Source organism: Haematobia irritans, chromosome 5, assembly GCF_050003625.1.
Source record: "Haematobia irritans isolate KBUSLIRL chromosome 5, ASM5000362v1, whole genome shotgun sequence".
NCBI classification, from domain to species: domain Eukaryota; kingdom Metazoa; phylum Arthropoda; class Insecta; order Diptera; family Muscidae; genus Haematobia; species Haematobia irritans.
Window position 1 is genome coordinate 120,916,986 of NC_134401.1, and position 17,340 is coordinate 120,934,325.

The 17,340-nt window shown below is 33.5% G+C and overlaps 1 protein-coding gene and 1 long non-coding RNA gene across 2 annotated transcripts in view; one reads left to right on the top strand and one right to left on the bottom strand.

Annotated features, from left to right (window-relative positions):
- LOC142241726 (putative inorganic phosphate cotransporter) overlaps positions 1-11,030 on the bottom strand; it is a 70,970-nt gene extending 59,940 nt beyond the window's left edge. Inside the window, exon 1 of the mRNA XM_075313506.1 lies at positions 10,835-11,030. Within this exon, the coding sequence (XP_075169621.1) occupies positions 10,835-10,925 (91 nt within the window). The 5' untranslated portion in view covers positions 10,926-11,030. The remainder of the gene's footprint in view (positions 1-10,834) is intronic.
- LOC142241728 (uncharacterized) overlaps positions 1-17,340 on the top strand; it is a 262,134-nt gene that overhangs the window by 40,462 nt on the left and 204,332 nt on the right. The gene's annotated exons all lie outside the window — the stretch shown is intronic.

Consider the following 17,340-nt stretch of genomic DNA (forward strand, 5'->3'; position numbering starts at 1 on the left):
GTTCAACAGAGATGAGTTCGTACATGTCATGTCAATTTATTTGTCCAAACATATCAAGTTTATAAGACAGGAATATAAGGTCGAAGCCGAAATCTGGTCCTATAGAAGGACGTCAGACAAATCATTGACAAAGAACAAATCCAAAGATTTAAATTTTTTTATACCCACCACCATAGAATGGTGACGGGGGTATAATAAGTTTGTCATTCCGTTTGTAACACATCGAAATATCGATTTCCGACTATATAAAGTATATATATTCTTGATCAGGGAGAAATTCTAAGACGATATAACGATGTCCGTCTGTCCGTCTGTCTGTCTGTCTGTTGTAATCACGCTACAGTCTTCAATAATGAAGCAATCGTGCTGAAGTTTTGCACAAACTCGTCTTTTGTCTGCAGGCAGGTCAAGTTCGAAGATGGGCTATATCGGTCCAGGTTTTGATATAGTCCCCACATAAACCGACCTCCCGATTTGGGGTCTTGGGCTTATAGAAATCGTAGTTTTTATCCAATTTGCCTGAAATTTGAAATCTAGAGGTATTTTATGACCATAAAGAGGTGTGCCAAAATTGGTGAGTATCGGTCCATGTTTTGGTATAGCCCCCATATAGACCGATCTCCCGATTTTACTTCTTGGGCTTATAGAAACCATAGTTTTTATCCAATTTGTCTGAAATTGGAAATCTAGAGGTATTTTAGGACCATAAAGAGGTGTGCCGAAAATGATGAGTATCGGTCCATATTTTGGTATAGCCCCCATAAAGACCGATTTCCCGATTTTACTTCTTGGGCTTCTAGAATCCGAAGTTTTTATCCTATTTGCTTGAAATTGGAAATCTAGAGGTATTTTCGGGTCATAAAGAGGTGTGCCGAAAACGGTGAGTATGGGTCCATATTTTAGTATAGCCCCCATAAGAACGATCTCCCGATTTAACTCCTTGGGTTTCTAGAAACCGTAGTTTTTATCTGATTTGCCTGAAATTGTAAATATTGTGGTATTTTAGGCTCACAAAAACGTGTATCGGATTATGTTTTTATCGGTCCATTTGGTAATGCCTTCATAGAGACCGACTTCACTTCTTGAGGGTGTAGAAGGAGCACTGATCATGAAAATTGCTTGAAACTCAATGTAAAATTTCCAGATTTTGCTTCTACAGATTTAAGATTTCAAATCAAGACGTTATTTTATAATTTTCTGGCGCATTTACAAGAGATGTTAATGATTCCTCTAAAACAAAAATGGTTCGTATAAATCCAGAATCTGATATAGTCCTCATAGGTGAAATCTTCGGGAAGTGTCCTCAAGCCCTCCTGAAATTTCAAAGGAAACCCTAACATTTGGTTCATGGTGGTGGGTATTTAAGATTCGGCCCGGCCGAACTTAGTGCTGTATATACTTGTTTTTTTAATTTTTGATCAATTTTTGAGCATTAACACACAAATGTCGCTGTAGTCATCAGTAAAAAAGTAACGGATACCAGCCAAGCAGATCTATTTATAGACCAGTGTGCAACGCATACACAAATGCATTTAAAAAGCTTCGTTTAAAGAAAACAACTTTGGAGAATTTCCTTTGTCTGCATCGCAACTTTATGAAATACAGATCTCTTTATGCCATAGTTCATATGGTACGGTGAGCGGGCCTACTTGGCATTCTTTTTTTTTTTTATAGAGCACTGTGAAAATATCCATTAGTTCCAAAGTGTTGTAAATAAACAACTCTTTCTTATTTTACTTCAACTGTATGTTTATGTCCATGACTCTGAAAATTATCAGGAACTGATTAGCCAAGTCAAATCTGTCTATACCACATTTCTACTTCTTGTCTACAATTTTACAAGCTAACCATTCTAATTGCAATTATGAGCTTGTTTAAAGCGGTTTAAGCGTGTTTGGTTCTTGTCACCAATCACCTGTTGGGTAAAATTTGCATTTAACAAATTTAGCCACCAACCAAATTAATTTATATCAACTGTTTTTTTTTGCTGTCTCTTTTTTGTATTGAAATGAATCAAGTACCACCTTGGGCACTAACATAATTTAATAAAATGGCTTTTTTGTTGCGATTACTACAAATTGTGGTTTTGATTTTGAAAAATTTTCCAGGTCAAGTTTAGCATATATTTTTATTTTAATAAAAAACACCAAATCATTGGTAGTGGAAAATTTTTATTGATTTCTTCATGGAAAATTTATTTTATTTTTTTTTATTTGTACATGGATGTATAATAACATTAATGCGGATTTATACATAAATTATTGAATGGAAAATTTTTAGTTTATGTTGATTTAGAAGATTTTATGCGAAGAGAAAAATACTTTTCCCGGATCGGAATTCCCATTTGAATGGATTTTTTTTTAGGAGAAAATAAATCCGAATTTATGACAAACCTTGCAAGGGTTGTATTCAATCCATTTTAGTTGCTTTTCCAGAACATGTTTTAGCGCAAAGAGTAAACTTTGTTTGTTTAAAATTTAGTTTCTCAGAAAAGAAAACTCTTCTTTCAATTTAGGTTTAAGGTAGGAACTGTAATAATAATCAAAAATTGGACGAGATGTGAGCAAACAATATAGTTTGCTGGGGATATGATACAAACGCACTTATCTGATATAGTTTTTTTCTTTGTCCCAAATTGATAAATTTTTTCAATGAAGTCGTTTTGTCCTTGTGGTTAAGTGATTCGACTTAAAATTGGATATCCTAACTGAAAACAAATATGTTTAACTAAGTTCAACTTTGCTCTAATAAATCTGACAAATTCTTGAAAATTGATTTCGTTAATTTCATTAATATAATATGTTTTTCAACACTTTATTTCAATGTATTTCTTACTTCAAACAACGCATAATTTCTACTTTTAGTCGAGTCCCAATTTTAAGTTGTAAACACATTTGTAAGGGACTTTGATAGCACATGAAGAAAAAAGCTGAAAAACTGATAATTTAAAAAATTAAGTACGCAAAACTTACATTTAACAAGTATACATAGAAGTTCGGCCGGGCCGAATCTTAAATACCCACCACCATGAAAACTCATCGTCGTAGAGGGTTACTTGATAATATATAGCATTCACATACTTTTGTATGTTTGCTTGCCCTAGTGTGGCTGAAATACGTCTCTTTATTAGAAGTTCGTCTAACAGCCTAAGTATACCTGGATCAACATTCAGAGTTTTCAGTCCATTTAATATCGAGCTCGGATGGACATTATTGAACGCTCCTTCGATGTCTAGAAACGCCACGATTGTGTATTCTTTGACAGATAGTGAGCTTTCAATAAAGCTGACCAGTTCATGCAATGCGGTCTCAGTAGACCTGCCCTTCGAGTATGCATGCTGTCGTTTCGAGAGCAAACCTGAATCCACGCTAGTTCTAAGATACATGTCTATCATCCTCTCCAGGGTCTTAAGTAGGAATGAGGATAAGCTGATTGGTCGGAAATCCTTCGCACTCGAGTGAGAGGCTTTTCCTGCTTTAGGTATGAAGAATACAAGTAAGGATACTTTTAAGACACAATTCTCTTTTAAATTTCGGTTTTGTGTACTTATTTCTAGAAGTAAATTTTAATTTTTCGCTTTTTCAGCTTTTTTCCTTCATATGCTATCAAAGTCCTTTAAAAACGAGTTAACGACAACTTTATTTTCCAAATTAAGAATCGACTTCCAGTATAAATTATGCTATGTTTCAAATAAAAAACGTCTTTAAAATAAAGTTTTGAAAAACATGTCCTATATTTGAACGATTTTTTGCTTTGTAGTCAAGACGCAAAAAGACAACAAATTTAAAGACAATTTCATTAGATTTAAAGAATTTTTCTGAATTATTAAAGTCAAGTTGACCTTAGCCTATACATTTTTTCTTTCATGTTAAGATACCCATTTTTAAGTCAAATCACTTAATTATAAGGACAATACGACTTCATTGAAAAGCTTATCGACTTTTGGACAAGGAAAAAAACTTTATATTAGAGAAGTGCGTCTTCTATGCTAAGCAAAATTTGTATTCCTATTTTAAGAACATTAAATTTTTGGTCTCACGACAATATTTTTTTCAGCGCAGGACCGGTACAGGACTAGTCCCTGGTGTGTATGGACCAGTCCCAGTTCTGGTCAAAATGTATGGAAGGAACCGGTCACTTTAACATGGGTTTGTCATTGACGGAGTAAATTTACACTTTAGGACACGTCTTGGACTAATTCCAAAGGACACGTCCTGGGACAATATAGCAGGAGCACCCCATAGACTGGTCCTCAGGAACCACTCTCGGACAAACTCTTAGAAATCTGTTTCATTTTGGGCATCCGAATCGCATTCAATCTTTTGAAATATATTGAACAGTAGGTTATTCTGATAATTTTATGTCACTAAATGGATGTATAATAACATGGATGTATAATAACCCAGCAAAAAAATTTGGAAGGTCTTCCAAAGGCACAACTTTAAAAGCACTTCCAGAGGATGCACTCCCAATGATGTTTTATAGTTTTACTACTATTTTTTATAACATGCTTTTTTCATACTCTTAATGGGTAATTTTAACTTTTTATACCCACCACCATAGAATGGTGACGGGGGTATAATAAGTTTGTCATTCCGTAACACATCGAAATATCAATTTTCGACTATATAAAGTATATATATTCTTGATCAGGGAGAAATTCTAAGACGATATAAGCATGTCCGTCTGTCCGTCTGTCTGTCTGTCTGTCTGTCTGTCTGTCTGTTTTAATCACGCTACAGCCTTCAATAATGGCGCTATCGTCCCGAAATTTGGCACAGATTAGTTTTTTGTTTGCAGGCAGGTCAAGTTCGAAGATGGACTATATCGGTCCAAGTTTTGATATAGTCCCCATATAAACCGACCTCCCGATTTGGGGTCTTGGGCCTATAAAAACCGTAGTTTTTATCAGATTTGCCTGAAATTGGAAATCCAGAGGTATTTTGGGACCGTAAAGAGGTGTGTCGAAAATGGTCCGTATCGGTCCATGTTTTGGTATAGCCCCCATATAGACCGATCTCCCGATTTTGCTTCTTAGGCGTCTAGAAACAGTATTTTCTATCCGATTTGTCTGAAATTGAAAATCTAGAGGTATTTTAGGACCATAAGGAGGTGTTTCGAAAATGGTCCGTATCGGTCCATGTTTTGGTATAGCCCCCATATAGACCGATCTCCCGATTTTGCTTCTTAGGCGTCTAGAAACAGTATTTTCTATCCGATTTGTCTGAAATTGAAAATCTAGAGGTATTTTAGGACCATAAGGAGGTGTGTCGAAAATGGTCCGAATCGGTCTATGTTTTGGTATAGCCCCCATATAGACCGATCTCCCGATTTTGCTTCTTACGCGTCTAGAAACAGTATTTTCTGTCCGATTTGTATGAAATTGCAAATCTAGAGGTATTTTGGGACCATAAAGAGGTGTGTCGAAAATGGTATCCATCGGTCCATGTTTTGATATAGCCCCCATATAATCCAACCTCCCGATTTGGAGTCTTGGGCCTATAAAAACCGTAGTTTTTATCCAATTTGCCTGAAATTGGAAATATAGAGGTATTTGAGGACCATAAAAAGGTTTGCCGAAAATGGTGCCCATAGGTCCATGTTTTGGCAAAGCCCCCATATAGACCGATATCTCGATTTTGCTTCTAGGGCTTCTAGAAACTATATTTGCCATCCGATTTGCCTGAAATTGGAAATCTAGATGTATTTGAGGACCATAAAAAGGTGTGCCGAAAATGGTGCTCATCGGTCCATGTTTTGATATAGCCCCCATAGAGACTGATCTCCCGATTTTGCTTCTTGGGCTTCTAGAAACTATATTTTCTATCCGATTTTCCTGAAATTGAAAATCTAGAGTTCTTTTGGGACCATAAAAAGGTGTGCCGAAAATGTGTGCCGAAAATGGTGCCCATTTTTTGGTATAGCCCCCATATAGACTGATCTCTCGATTTTTACTTCTTGGGCGTCTAGAGACTATATTTTCTAGCCGATTTGTTTGAAATTGAAAATCTGGAGGTATTTTAAGATCACAGATATGTGAGTAGCAAATGGTGCCTATCGGTCCATGTTTTGGTGTAGCCCCCATATACACCGATCTCCCGGCTTTATTTCTTGGGCTTCTAGAATCCGTAGTTTTTATCCGATTTGCTGGAAATTAGTAATGTATAATGAAATTTTAGACAAACGAAATATCCTTGTCTTTTAAAGTATTTTCGTTTATTCAACGATTGCCTCTAAAACTTGGGTCAAAAGAAAACTTTGCTTGTCTAAAATTACGTTTCTCAAAAAAGAAAACACTTCTTTCAGGGTATAGCAGGCGCACTGATCATGAAAATTGCTTCAAACTGAAAGTAAAATATCCAGATTTTACTCATCGTATTTAAATAATGGCGGAAAAAAATCTACATATTTAAGATTTTTAATCAAGGCGTAATTTCATCATATACACAATATGTTTATAATTTCTCTAAAACTCAAACAAAATTGGTTCTCATAAATCCAGAATCTGATCTGGTCTTCATAGGTAGATCTTTAAAGTTTGTCTTCGGGAACTGACTTGCTTGGGAGAAGATTTGTCATCAAACCCGCTACAATTCTATATATTATCAAGTAACCCACTACGACGAAGAGTTTTCAAAGTAAACTATCGTATTTGATTCATGGTGGTGGGTATTTAAAATTCGGCCCGGCCGAATTTACTGCTTTATATACTTGTTTCAAATAGGTTAAAAACATAGTAAAAATTCATAAAATTGTACAAAACATTTAAATTTTGTTGAAAAAATTCTAAATCCAATCTGAAAAAATTGTGAATTTTTGAAAATATTTGAGGTCAAACGTTTCAGACAAGCGTTAGAATCCATTAAAAATTATAAAAAATTATAAAAATTATTTATTTGACAAAACATCACAGAATTGTTTAATTTACATCCAAAACATGGAATTCGGATCGCACCTAAAGAAGTCATGCAAATTCAGTGCAACGGTTGTTGAAATGGAGGACTTTCGTCCTATAACAAGCCCATGTTAAATTCATAGCTTCTGCGTCAATTTTGCACCACTTCCGTATCCAAATAGAACAATTTCATTACATTTTTGGCGACGCTTTTTTGCTGGGTTACTTTAAGGGGTCTGAGAGCAATATTTCGATGTTTTACAATATATACAATCCTATGGTGGAGGGCATAAAAATCCGAATTATAACAGATACTTTAAAGTAAACAAGATTTGCTCAATTAAAAAACAAAAAAAAAACGAAAACTAAACTACAAGAGGCAAAACTCCTCAAATAAGTCTTTGGAAGTGTTTTTATCTCATATCCAAAGCATCTATATTTTAGTTAATTTAAAGATTTTCTTTAAATGAAAAACATTTGTTTTTTTTACTTTATGGAAAATTTCTCTAACTTTAAAGGAGGATCGCAAAGTTCAAAGATTCGTGTCCTATATTTAATAAAAAAAGGAAAGTTAGTAACCTTCTTTTAATTAAAATGTCATTATTTTCAATAATATTGTCCATAATGTTAGGTTAGGTTAGGTGGTAGCCCGATGTATCAGGCTCACTTTGACTATTCAGTCCATTGTGATACCACATTGGTGAACTTCTCTCCATAATATTGTATAAATTGCAAGTCCTAAAATTTTGTTTGAATAATCATTCATATTAGGACAATATTTTTTTCAGAGTAAATTGTACTCCACTTTTTAGAGAATTCCACAATGCGTTGTTAAAACAAGAAAAACAAAAGTAGCATTTACGAAGTGACACACCTTCTCATAAAATAAATAATGAACTAAAAGTAAAGAAAAAATCATTGGCGCCAAATCGTGGCCATATTAACCGTTAATTCGTACTATTTTTAAGAATCGTGCGAAAATGTTCTTCTATTTAGTTTACACTGAAGTTTCTTATACTCTCGTTAAATTTTATCATAATATTTGAGACATACAAAACAAGTATATACGGCCGTAAGTTCGGCCAGGCCGAAGCTTATGTACCCACCACCATGGATTGCGTAGAAAATTCTACTAAAAACTGTCATCCACAATCGAATTACTTGGGTTGCGGTATCACTTGCCGATGGCAAGGTATCTTAAAACTTCCTAACGCCGTCTTCTAAATTGCAAGTTATGTGGTATATATTAAACTAAACAAGGCCGTCTAAATACGTATATAATTAAGTTTGACAAAATTTTGTATAGAAAGAAATAAAATTTTAACAAAATTTTCTATAGAAATAAAATTTTGTCAAAATTTTCTATAGAAATAAAATGTTGTCAAAATTTTCTATGGAAATAAAATTTTGACAAAATTTTCTATAAAAATAACATTTTGACAAAATTTTCAGTAGAAATAAAATTTTTACAAAATTTTCAATAAAATTAAAATTTTGACAACATTTTCTATAGAAATAAAATTTTGGTAGATTATTTTTGGCTCGAGTGGCAACCATGATTATGAACCGATATGGACCATTTTTTGTGTGATTGGGGATCGGCCATAAATAACTATAGACATATATTGACCAATTATGGCATGGTTATTAGCGGCCATACACTAACACCACGTTGCAAATTTCAACCGGATCGGATGAATTTTGCTTCTCCAAGAGGCTCCTGAGATCAAATCTGGGGAACGGTTTATATGGGGGATATATAATTATCCCAGCAAAAAAAGCGTCGCCAAAAAAGTAATGAAAATATTCTTTTTGGATCCGGAAGTGGTGCAAAATTGACGCAGAAGCGATGAATTTAACATGGGCTTGTCATAGGACGGAAGTCCTCCATTGCAACAGCCGTTGCACTGAGTTTGCATCACTTCTTTAGGTGCGATCCGAATTCAATGTTTTGGATGTAAATTAAACAATTCTTTGATGTTTTGTCAAATAAATAATTTTTATAATTTTTTATAATTTTTAATGGATTCTAACGCTTGTCGGAAACGTTTGACCTCAAACATTTTCAAAAATGCACAATTTTTTCAGATTGGATTTAGCACTTTTTTCGACAAAATTTAAATGATTTGTACCATTTTACAATTACCCATTAAAAGTATGAAAAAACTAAGTTATAAAAAATTGAATTAAAAGAACATCTTGGGTAGTTAAAATAAAGAACATCATTGTGAGTGCATCTTCTGGGAGTGCTTTTAAAGTTGTGCCTTTGGAAGAATTTCCAAATTTTTTTGGTGGGATGGATCGATATGGACCAATTCTTGCGTGTTTGTTAGAGACCACATACTAACACCAAGTTCCAAATTTCAACCGGATCGGATAAATTTTGCTCCTGCAAGAGGCTCCGGAGGTCGAATCTGGGGATCGGTTTATATGGCAGCTGTATATAATAATGGACCCATATGGACCAATTTTTGCATGGCTGTTAGAGACCATATACTAATAACATGTACCAAATTTCAGCCGGATCGGATGAAATTTGATGCTCTTAGAGGATCCGCAAACCTTATCTGGCGATCGGTTTATATGGGGGCTATATATAATTATGGACCGATATGGACCAATTTTTGTATGGTTGTTAGAAACCATATACTAACTCCACATACCAAATTTCAACCGGATCGGATGAATTGTGCTCCTGCAAGAGGTTCCGGAGGTCAAATCTGGGGATTGGTTTATATATATATATATATATATATATATATATATATATATATATATATATATATATATATATATATATATATATATATATATATATATATATATATGTATATATATATATATATATAAATATATATATATATATATTTATATATATATATATATATATATATATATATATATATATATATATATATATATATATATATATATATATATATATATATATTTTCAATTTTCCATGGTTTCTAGACACCATATACTAATACCATGTACCAAAGTTCAACCGGATCGGATGAAATTTGCTGCTCTTAGAGGATCCGCAAGCCAAATCGGGGGATCGGTTTATATGGGGGCTATATATAATTATGGACCGATGTGGAGTACTTTTGGCATGGCTGTTAAGTATCATATGGGCGCTATATATAGTTATAGATCGGATGAAATATGCTACTCTTATAGGCTCCGCAAGCCAAATCTGGGGGTCCGTTTATATGGGGGCTATACGTAAAAGTGGACCGATATGGCCCATTTGCAATACCATCCGACCTAGGTTAGGTTAGGTTATGTGGCAGCCCGATGTATCAGGCTCACTTAGACTATTCAGTCCATTGTGATACCACAGTGGTGAACTTCTCTCTTATCACTGAGTGCTGCCCGATTCCATGTTAAGCTCAATGACAAGGGACCTCCTTTTTATAGCCGAGTCCGAACGGCGTTCCACATAGCAGTGAAACCACTTAGAGAAGTTTTGAAACCCTCAGATATGTCACCAGCATTACTGAGGTGGGATAATCCACCGCTGAAAAACTTTTTGGTGTTCGGTCGAAGCAGGAATCGAACCCACGACCTTGTGTATGCAAGGCGGACATGCTAACCATTGCACCACGGTGGCTCCCACCATCCGACCTACATCAATAACAACCACTTGTGCCAAGTTTCAAGTCGATAGCTTGTTTCGTTCGGAAGTTAGCGTGATTTCAACAGACGGACGGACGGACAGACGGACATGCTTAGATCGTCTCAGAATTTCACCACAAGCAATATTTCGATGTGTTACAAACGGTATGATAAAGTTAATATATATCCCATCCTATGGTGGAGGGTATAATAAAAACAAAGTTAAATATAACAAGAAATTTTCATGATGGACTATTTTCGGAGTAGTTAATATTCCCTCAAAATTATAATTTATAAAAGCCAATATTTAATACTCACAACATGAGCCTTTTCCAGATGGGCTAACATCAGTGTTTGATGTGGAATCCTTAATTGATCCATTACTATTTAATATATTTGGTATTTTCATGATGATGCACTAATAATAATTCACAATTATTTAATTAAGAGAATATACACAAATCAGTTAAGGAATTGTTAAAATACAATCAAAATTTGTTTATGCATACAATTTATTTTAACACTAATGGATAAACACTTATGTTATAAACAAACAAATCACATCAATTTAGAGTTTTATAAAATTTCTTTTGTTCACTATTTAGTTTTTTTTTTTTAATGGAAAACAATTATTTTGTTTGTTACAAATGCCTTCAAATAAAATCAACAACAATTATCACACAGTAATTAAAGTTCGCACTAATGATTTTTTGAACAAAAAAAAAAAAAAAAACAGTAGACATCAATTGGAGCATAAAATTCTTTAAATATAAAACAATCGATGTATTTATACAGATATTTACGTGATTTTATTTTAATGGATGTTTTTAAAATAATCGTCAAACTAAATTAACTTGTTTTGTGTTTTGTTTTGTTTCGATCGAAATATCGGTTGAAATATTGTAATGATGGATTTTACATTTTTTTGTTGCTTTAGTGGTTGTTGTATTTCGGTATCAGATCACAATAACACAGTTTTATTTTATATTATTATATATAGAAAATAATGGATTCGTTGTATAGTAAAATACATATAATTAGTTTTTTTTTAATGTTGTGGGATTTTTTTAATTTTAATTATTTTTTTCCCCGTTATATTTTTGTCTTAAAATGTATATTTTTTCAGTTTTTTATTTTTTTTTTTAATTAATAAATAATTCATGTTATTTTATTATTAATTTTCATTTTTATTTTTAAATTTTTGTATATATTTTCGTTTGTATTTATTTTCAAATGCCACCGACCGTTTTTGTGTTTGCCGCGCAACAATTTCAACTTGACTGAACATTCTCCTGGCGTTACAATTCCATTTTATATTGATTTGTGTGTTTTTTTGTTGATTGCTATTGCCGTTGTCGTTGTCGCTGTCGTTGTGTTGCTTTCACGGTGTATTTCTTTATTATGAATATTTTTTTATGTTTTATTATTTTTTTTTGCGCTTTCTTATTAATAAATATTTTGATTTGTTTTATAGTCACACCAGCCATCCAGCCAACATACGTACCGCTTAGATAAAACGCTTCTGTAGGTGAGTGTGTGTGCAAGCTTACATTAAGCAAAAAACAAAAAAACAAAAAGAGTCGCCATCGTCGTTAGAGACATCGAAGTCGTTGACGATCTCATTGAGTGTTGGGACCTGTATTAGGCACAAGCAACAAGCGTACAATTAATCGATCGATTTATAGCTTCAGGTTCAATTGGATCTAGCTAGCAATGTGGGGGAGATTTAATGGGGAATGTATTCTGCGAGGTGTTAACGTTTGACGTTTTCAAATGTCATGCTTGGCATGGGACTTACGGCTGCGACATTATTTCTTAGAAACTGGCAGTGAGTGTATTCGATTTTCGTTGATAATTTCTCCAAGGGTTTACTTTGAATTGAAGAGTTTTACTTAACGTGTCAATGTCTCGTGCTATTTGTGTCTTTCAAACGTTCTAAAAAAAAATATCTAAAACGTTTATTATGTTCTTTTTTCATGTCCAAGTACACTCAAAAAATCAAATTGAATCCAAAGATTTTGAATTTCTTTTTGGTATTGGTTCTGAATTAAAGTTCCTTGGTATTGGTTTTGCAATACCTAGGCGCACACGGAGAAGGAATATGATCATCTCCAGAGCAAAATGTTACTTTTTCACACCCAGAGAAGGAATATGATCATCTCAAACATGTTTTAAGAGCAAAATGTTATTTTTCGCAACCATGTTATTTTCTCGGAAATCATGTATCTGATTTCGGCAAGCAGGTTATATTTGACGAGAAAATAACATTTTAGTGACAAACATGTTACATGGTCACCATACAAAAATAATATTTTGCTCTTGAAACATGTTTGAGGTGATCATATTCCTTCTCTGCGTGTACATACATTTAAATATCACTCGATCTGGACAGAATTTGATAGACTTCTACAAAATCTATAGACTCAATATTTAAGTCGGCTAGTGCACTAGGGTGCAACACAATGTTAGTAAAAACAAGTAAGGAAAGTCTAAAGTCGGACGGGGCCAACTATATTATACCCTGCACCACTTTGTAGATCTAAATTTTCGATACCATATCGCATCCGTCAAATGTGTTTGGGGCTATATATAAAGGTTTGTCCCAAATACATACATTTAAATATCACTCGATCTGGACAGAATTTGATAGCCTTCTACAAAATCTATTGACTCAAAATTTAAGTCGGCTAATGCACTAGGGTGGAACACAATTTTAGTAACAAAAAATATGGGAAACATTTAAATCTGAAGCAATTTTAAGGAAACTTCGCAAAAGTTTATTTATGATTTATCGCTCGATATATATGTATTAGAAGTTTAGGAAAATTAGAGTCATTTTTACAACTTTTCGATTAAGCAGTGGCGATTTAACAAGGAAAATGTTGGTATTTTGACCATTTTTGTCGAAATCAGAAAAACATATATATGGGAGCTATATCTAAATCTGAACCGATTTCAATCAAGTTTGGCACACATGACTATATTTCTAATTGTACTCCTAGTGCAAAATTTCAACCAAATTGGGCCAAAACTCTGGCTTCTGGGTCCATATAAGTGCATATCGGGCAAAAGATATATATGGGAGCTATATCTAAATCTGAATCGATTTCAACAAAATTTGGTACGCATAGCGACAATGCTAAATCTACTCCCTGTGCAAAATTTCAATCAAATTGGGTAAAAACTCTGGCTTTTAGGACCATAGTAGTCCATATCGGACGAAAGATATATATGGGAGCTATATCTAAATCTGAACCGATTTCAATCAAATTTTGCACACTTGACTATACTACTAATTGTACTCCTAGTGCAAAATTTCAACCAAATACGGCCAAAAATCTGGCTTCTGGGGCCATATAAATCCATATCGGGCGAAAAATATATATGGGAGCTGTATTTAAATCTGAACCGATTTCACTCAAATTTTGCACACTTGACTATGCGACTAAGTGTTATGTTTGTAAAAAATTTCAAGTAAATCGGTGCAAAACTGTGGCTGCTGGGTCCATATTAGTACATATCGGCCGAAAAATATATATGGGAGCTATATCTAAATCTAAACCGATTTCTTCCAAAATCAATAGGGTTCTATTCTGACCCAAATTAGGAACATGTGCCAAATTTGAAAGCGATTGGACTTAAATTGCGACCTAGACTTTGCTCACAAAAATGTGTTCACAGACAGACGGACGGACGGACGGACAGACGGACAGACGGACATGGTTATATCAACTCAGGGACCCACCCTGTTCCACAGTGTGGCGCAGGGTATAAAAATGTGTTTCTTTTTTTTAAGGAAAATTAGCCTTAGTTCAAAGACATGGTAGGGACGCAAATTTACAAAATTTGTTTCCTAAATTTAATGAAAAAAATTTTTGAAGCAAAGATTTGAAAGAAATTTGTCCTTAATAGTTTGTAATTTTCCCATCCTAAATTTTAGGAGGCGTAATCTCTAATATCACGTAAATATTTTTTTTCAGTGTAACCATTGTTTTATTTGAAATAATCGAAAAACTCAAAATTTTGAGTTATTAAAAATTCGTAAACCCGTTAGAATACCTCTTAACCTCGAATTATACAGACAAAAAAAAAAATAATTCTTTCATCTCAAACGAAATTTTAGATCAACGAAGTTTTATTTTATTTGTAAATAATAAAGGGTGGTTAAAATTTCAAGGGTCGATGTTGATTTTGAATAAAACACAAACTATTTAGGAAATTATTGTAATTTTATTTTATTATGATATATTGGTATTACTCAATTATGTATGGAACAAAATATCGGCCAAATGGGCGCCACGACCTCGGTGGTACACCTTCATCCGATGGTCCAAATTTTCGATGACGCTGAGGCATAATGGAGGTTCTATGCCGTTAATGTGCCGAATTATCTCATCCTTTAGCTCTTGAATTGTTGCTGGCTTCTCGCCGTACACCTTTTCTTTCAAATAACCCCAAAATGATCTTGGTGGCCAATTGACATCGCCATTACGTGAGATAACACGGCCATTGAATTTCTTGCGCAAAAGAGCCATTGTTTCGTTAGCTGTGTGGCAAGTGGCACCGTCCTGCTGAAACCACATATCGTCCACATCCATATCTTCCAATTCGGGCCATAAAAAGTTCGTTATCATCTCACGATAGCGAACACCATTCACAGTAAATGCCTGACCGGCCTCATTTTGGAAAAAATACGGCCCAATGATGCCGCCAGCCCATAAACCGCACCAAACAGTCACTCTTTGTGGGTGCATTGGTTTTTCGACAATCACTCTTGGATTCTCATTCGCCCAAATGCGACAATTCTGTTTATTGACGAATCCACTGGGGTGAAAATGTGCCTCATCACTGAAGATGATTTTCTTCAAAAATTGATCATCCACTGTTGCCATTTCTTGGAAGCATTCTGCCCATTCACGACGTCCATGGTTCAAATTGAGTAAGTCTGAAATAGAGAAATGTCAAATAAAATTCGGAAAAAACTTGGCGTTTAGGTGTGGTTCACATTCAACATCGGCCCTTACAATTTAACCACCCTTTACTTTAGAGACAAATAAATATTCGTTTATTTTTTGTCCCCGTCTATTCTTTTTTAGCCTAAAGGAAAGCAATTTATCAAAAAACGAATACTTCGTTAGACTAAATTTTCGTTTCCTCGAAAATAAATAAATTTTTTGCGTGTTTGTAGTTTGAATTTTGAGCAAATCAACGTGAAACTGTGGCATGAAGATTTAAACTTTTTGGAGTAAGGACCATATTTTTTTAAAAAAATTAAATTTTTTGGGAATTAAAAAAATTAATTGAAATCTTTATAACTTTTGAACTAATTATGATATTATTATGTTTGTTTCAGATTGTTTGTTTTTTTTTTTACAGGAAATATTGTTTCAAGAAATATTGCTGAATACACCATTCCCAAAATTCGTATCAAAAATCCCTAAAATCCCCAATGCGGGGACATATGTTAAAAAAACGCTATTTTTTGTAATTTGCATATTTCTCAGCTGTTAACCGTTAGGATGTTGAAACCTTTTCCAGTTAGTTAATAGACACATGGGGCTTTTTAGAAAAGAGATCGGCTTAGCAATCGGTGCTTTGCCAAATTAGAATTGTTTAAAACAAAATATTTTCTTTTTTGCAAAAATTGCCGATTTTGGGCTGAGAAGAACTCGTATACTGCTTGACCAAAATGACCGAAAAAAGCTTAAAAAGTGTCTTTATTTGGTTTTCCATAAGAAACAAGCAAAAAAGTTTGCCAGAAGTCCAGACAAAATAAATGTTACGACCGAAAGGATGTAGGTGCTTTTTTTCTAAAAAATTGGTCAAAATTCTGTATTTTTTTAAATTCCAAATCGTGGAGTCTACAACGTTTAATCTAAAGCACATAGGTACATATTTTTATACCCTCCACCATAGGATGTTGGGGTATATTAACTTTGTCATTCCCTTTGTAACACAACGAAATATTGCTCTAAGACCCCATAAAGTATTTATATTCTGGGTCGTGGTGAAATTCTGAGTCTATATAAGCATGTCCGTCTGCCCGTCCGTCTGTTTAAATCACACTAACTTCCGAGCGAAACAAGCTATCGACTTGAAACTTCCCTAAGGGAAATTGGTGCAAATTGCCACTGAAGGACATATCACTGAATTGGTACCTGTGCTCCAGTTAGTTGCAATTTTTAAATAGTCGTAATTTATTTATTTCCGTACACACAAAAAAATATTTTTCTGATTCAATCACGAAATTAATTGATCCAATTAATTTTTTAATTGAAATGTCTTCAATCACGAAAATGATAGTATCAATCACAGTTTTAATTGGGCATAGAAAAAATCCTTGATTAAAAAATTAATTGATGTCATTAGCAATTTTCAATTAATTTTTTAATTGATTCAATTAAAAATTTAATTGATTTTGAATGCAAACCCCAATTAATTTTTTATTTAAAAAGGCAACTATTTTCAACTACTTTCTGAATTGGCTTAGAATTTTTATTTTGATTAAGAAATGTTCATCACTTTTTTTAACTGACTTCGTCTTCTGAATTTGATTAAAAAGTTAATTCTATCAATTAATTTTTTAATTAAAAATTTTAAAATTTTCAATCATTGACTTAATTAACCTAATGTTTATACCTTGATTAAAAAGTTAATTGTATCAATTAATTTATTAATTGAAAAAACATTCAACTTCAATTAACTTTTTAATTGGAAATATTCTGGTGATATTTTTTTCTGTGTACTCGGGTGAATTTTAATGGATCTAAGATTTTAATATCAAGCATTTTCACATTTAGTAAAAACAAAAATTATCAGAATAA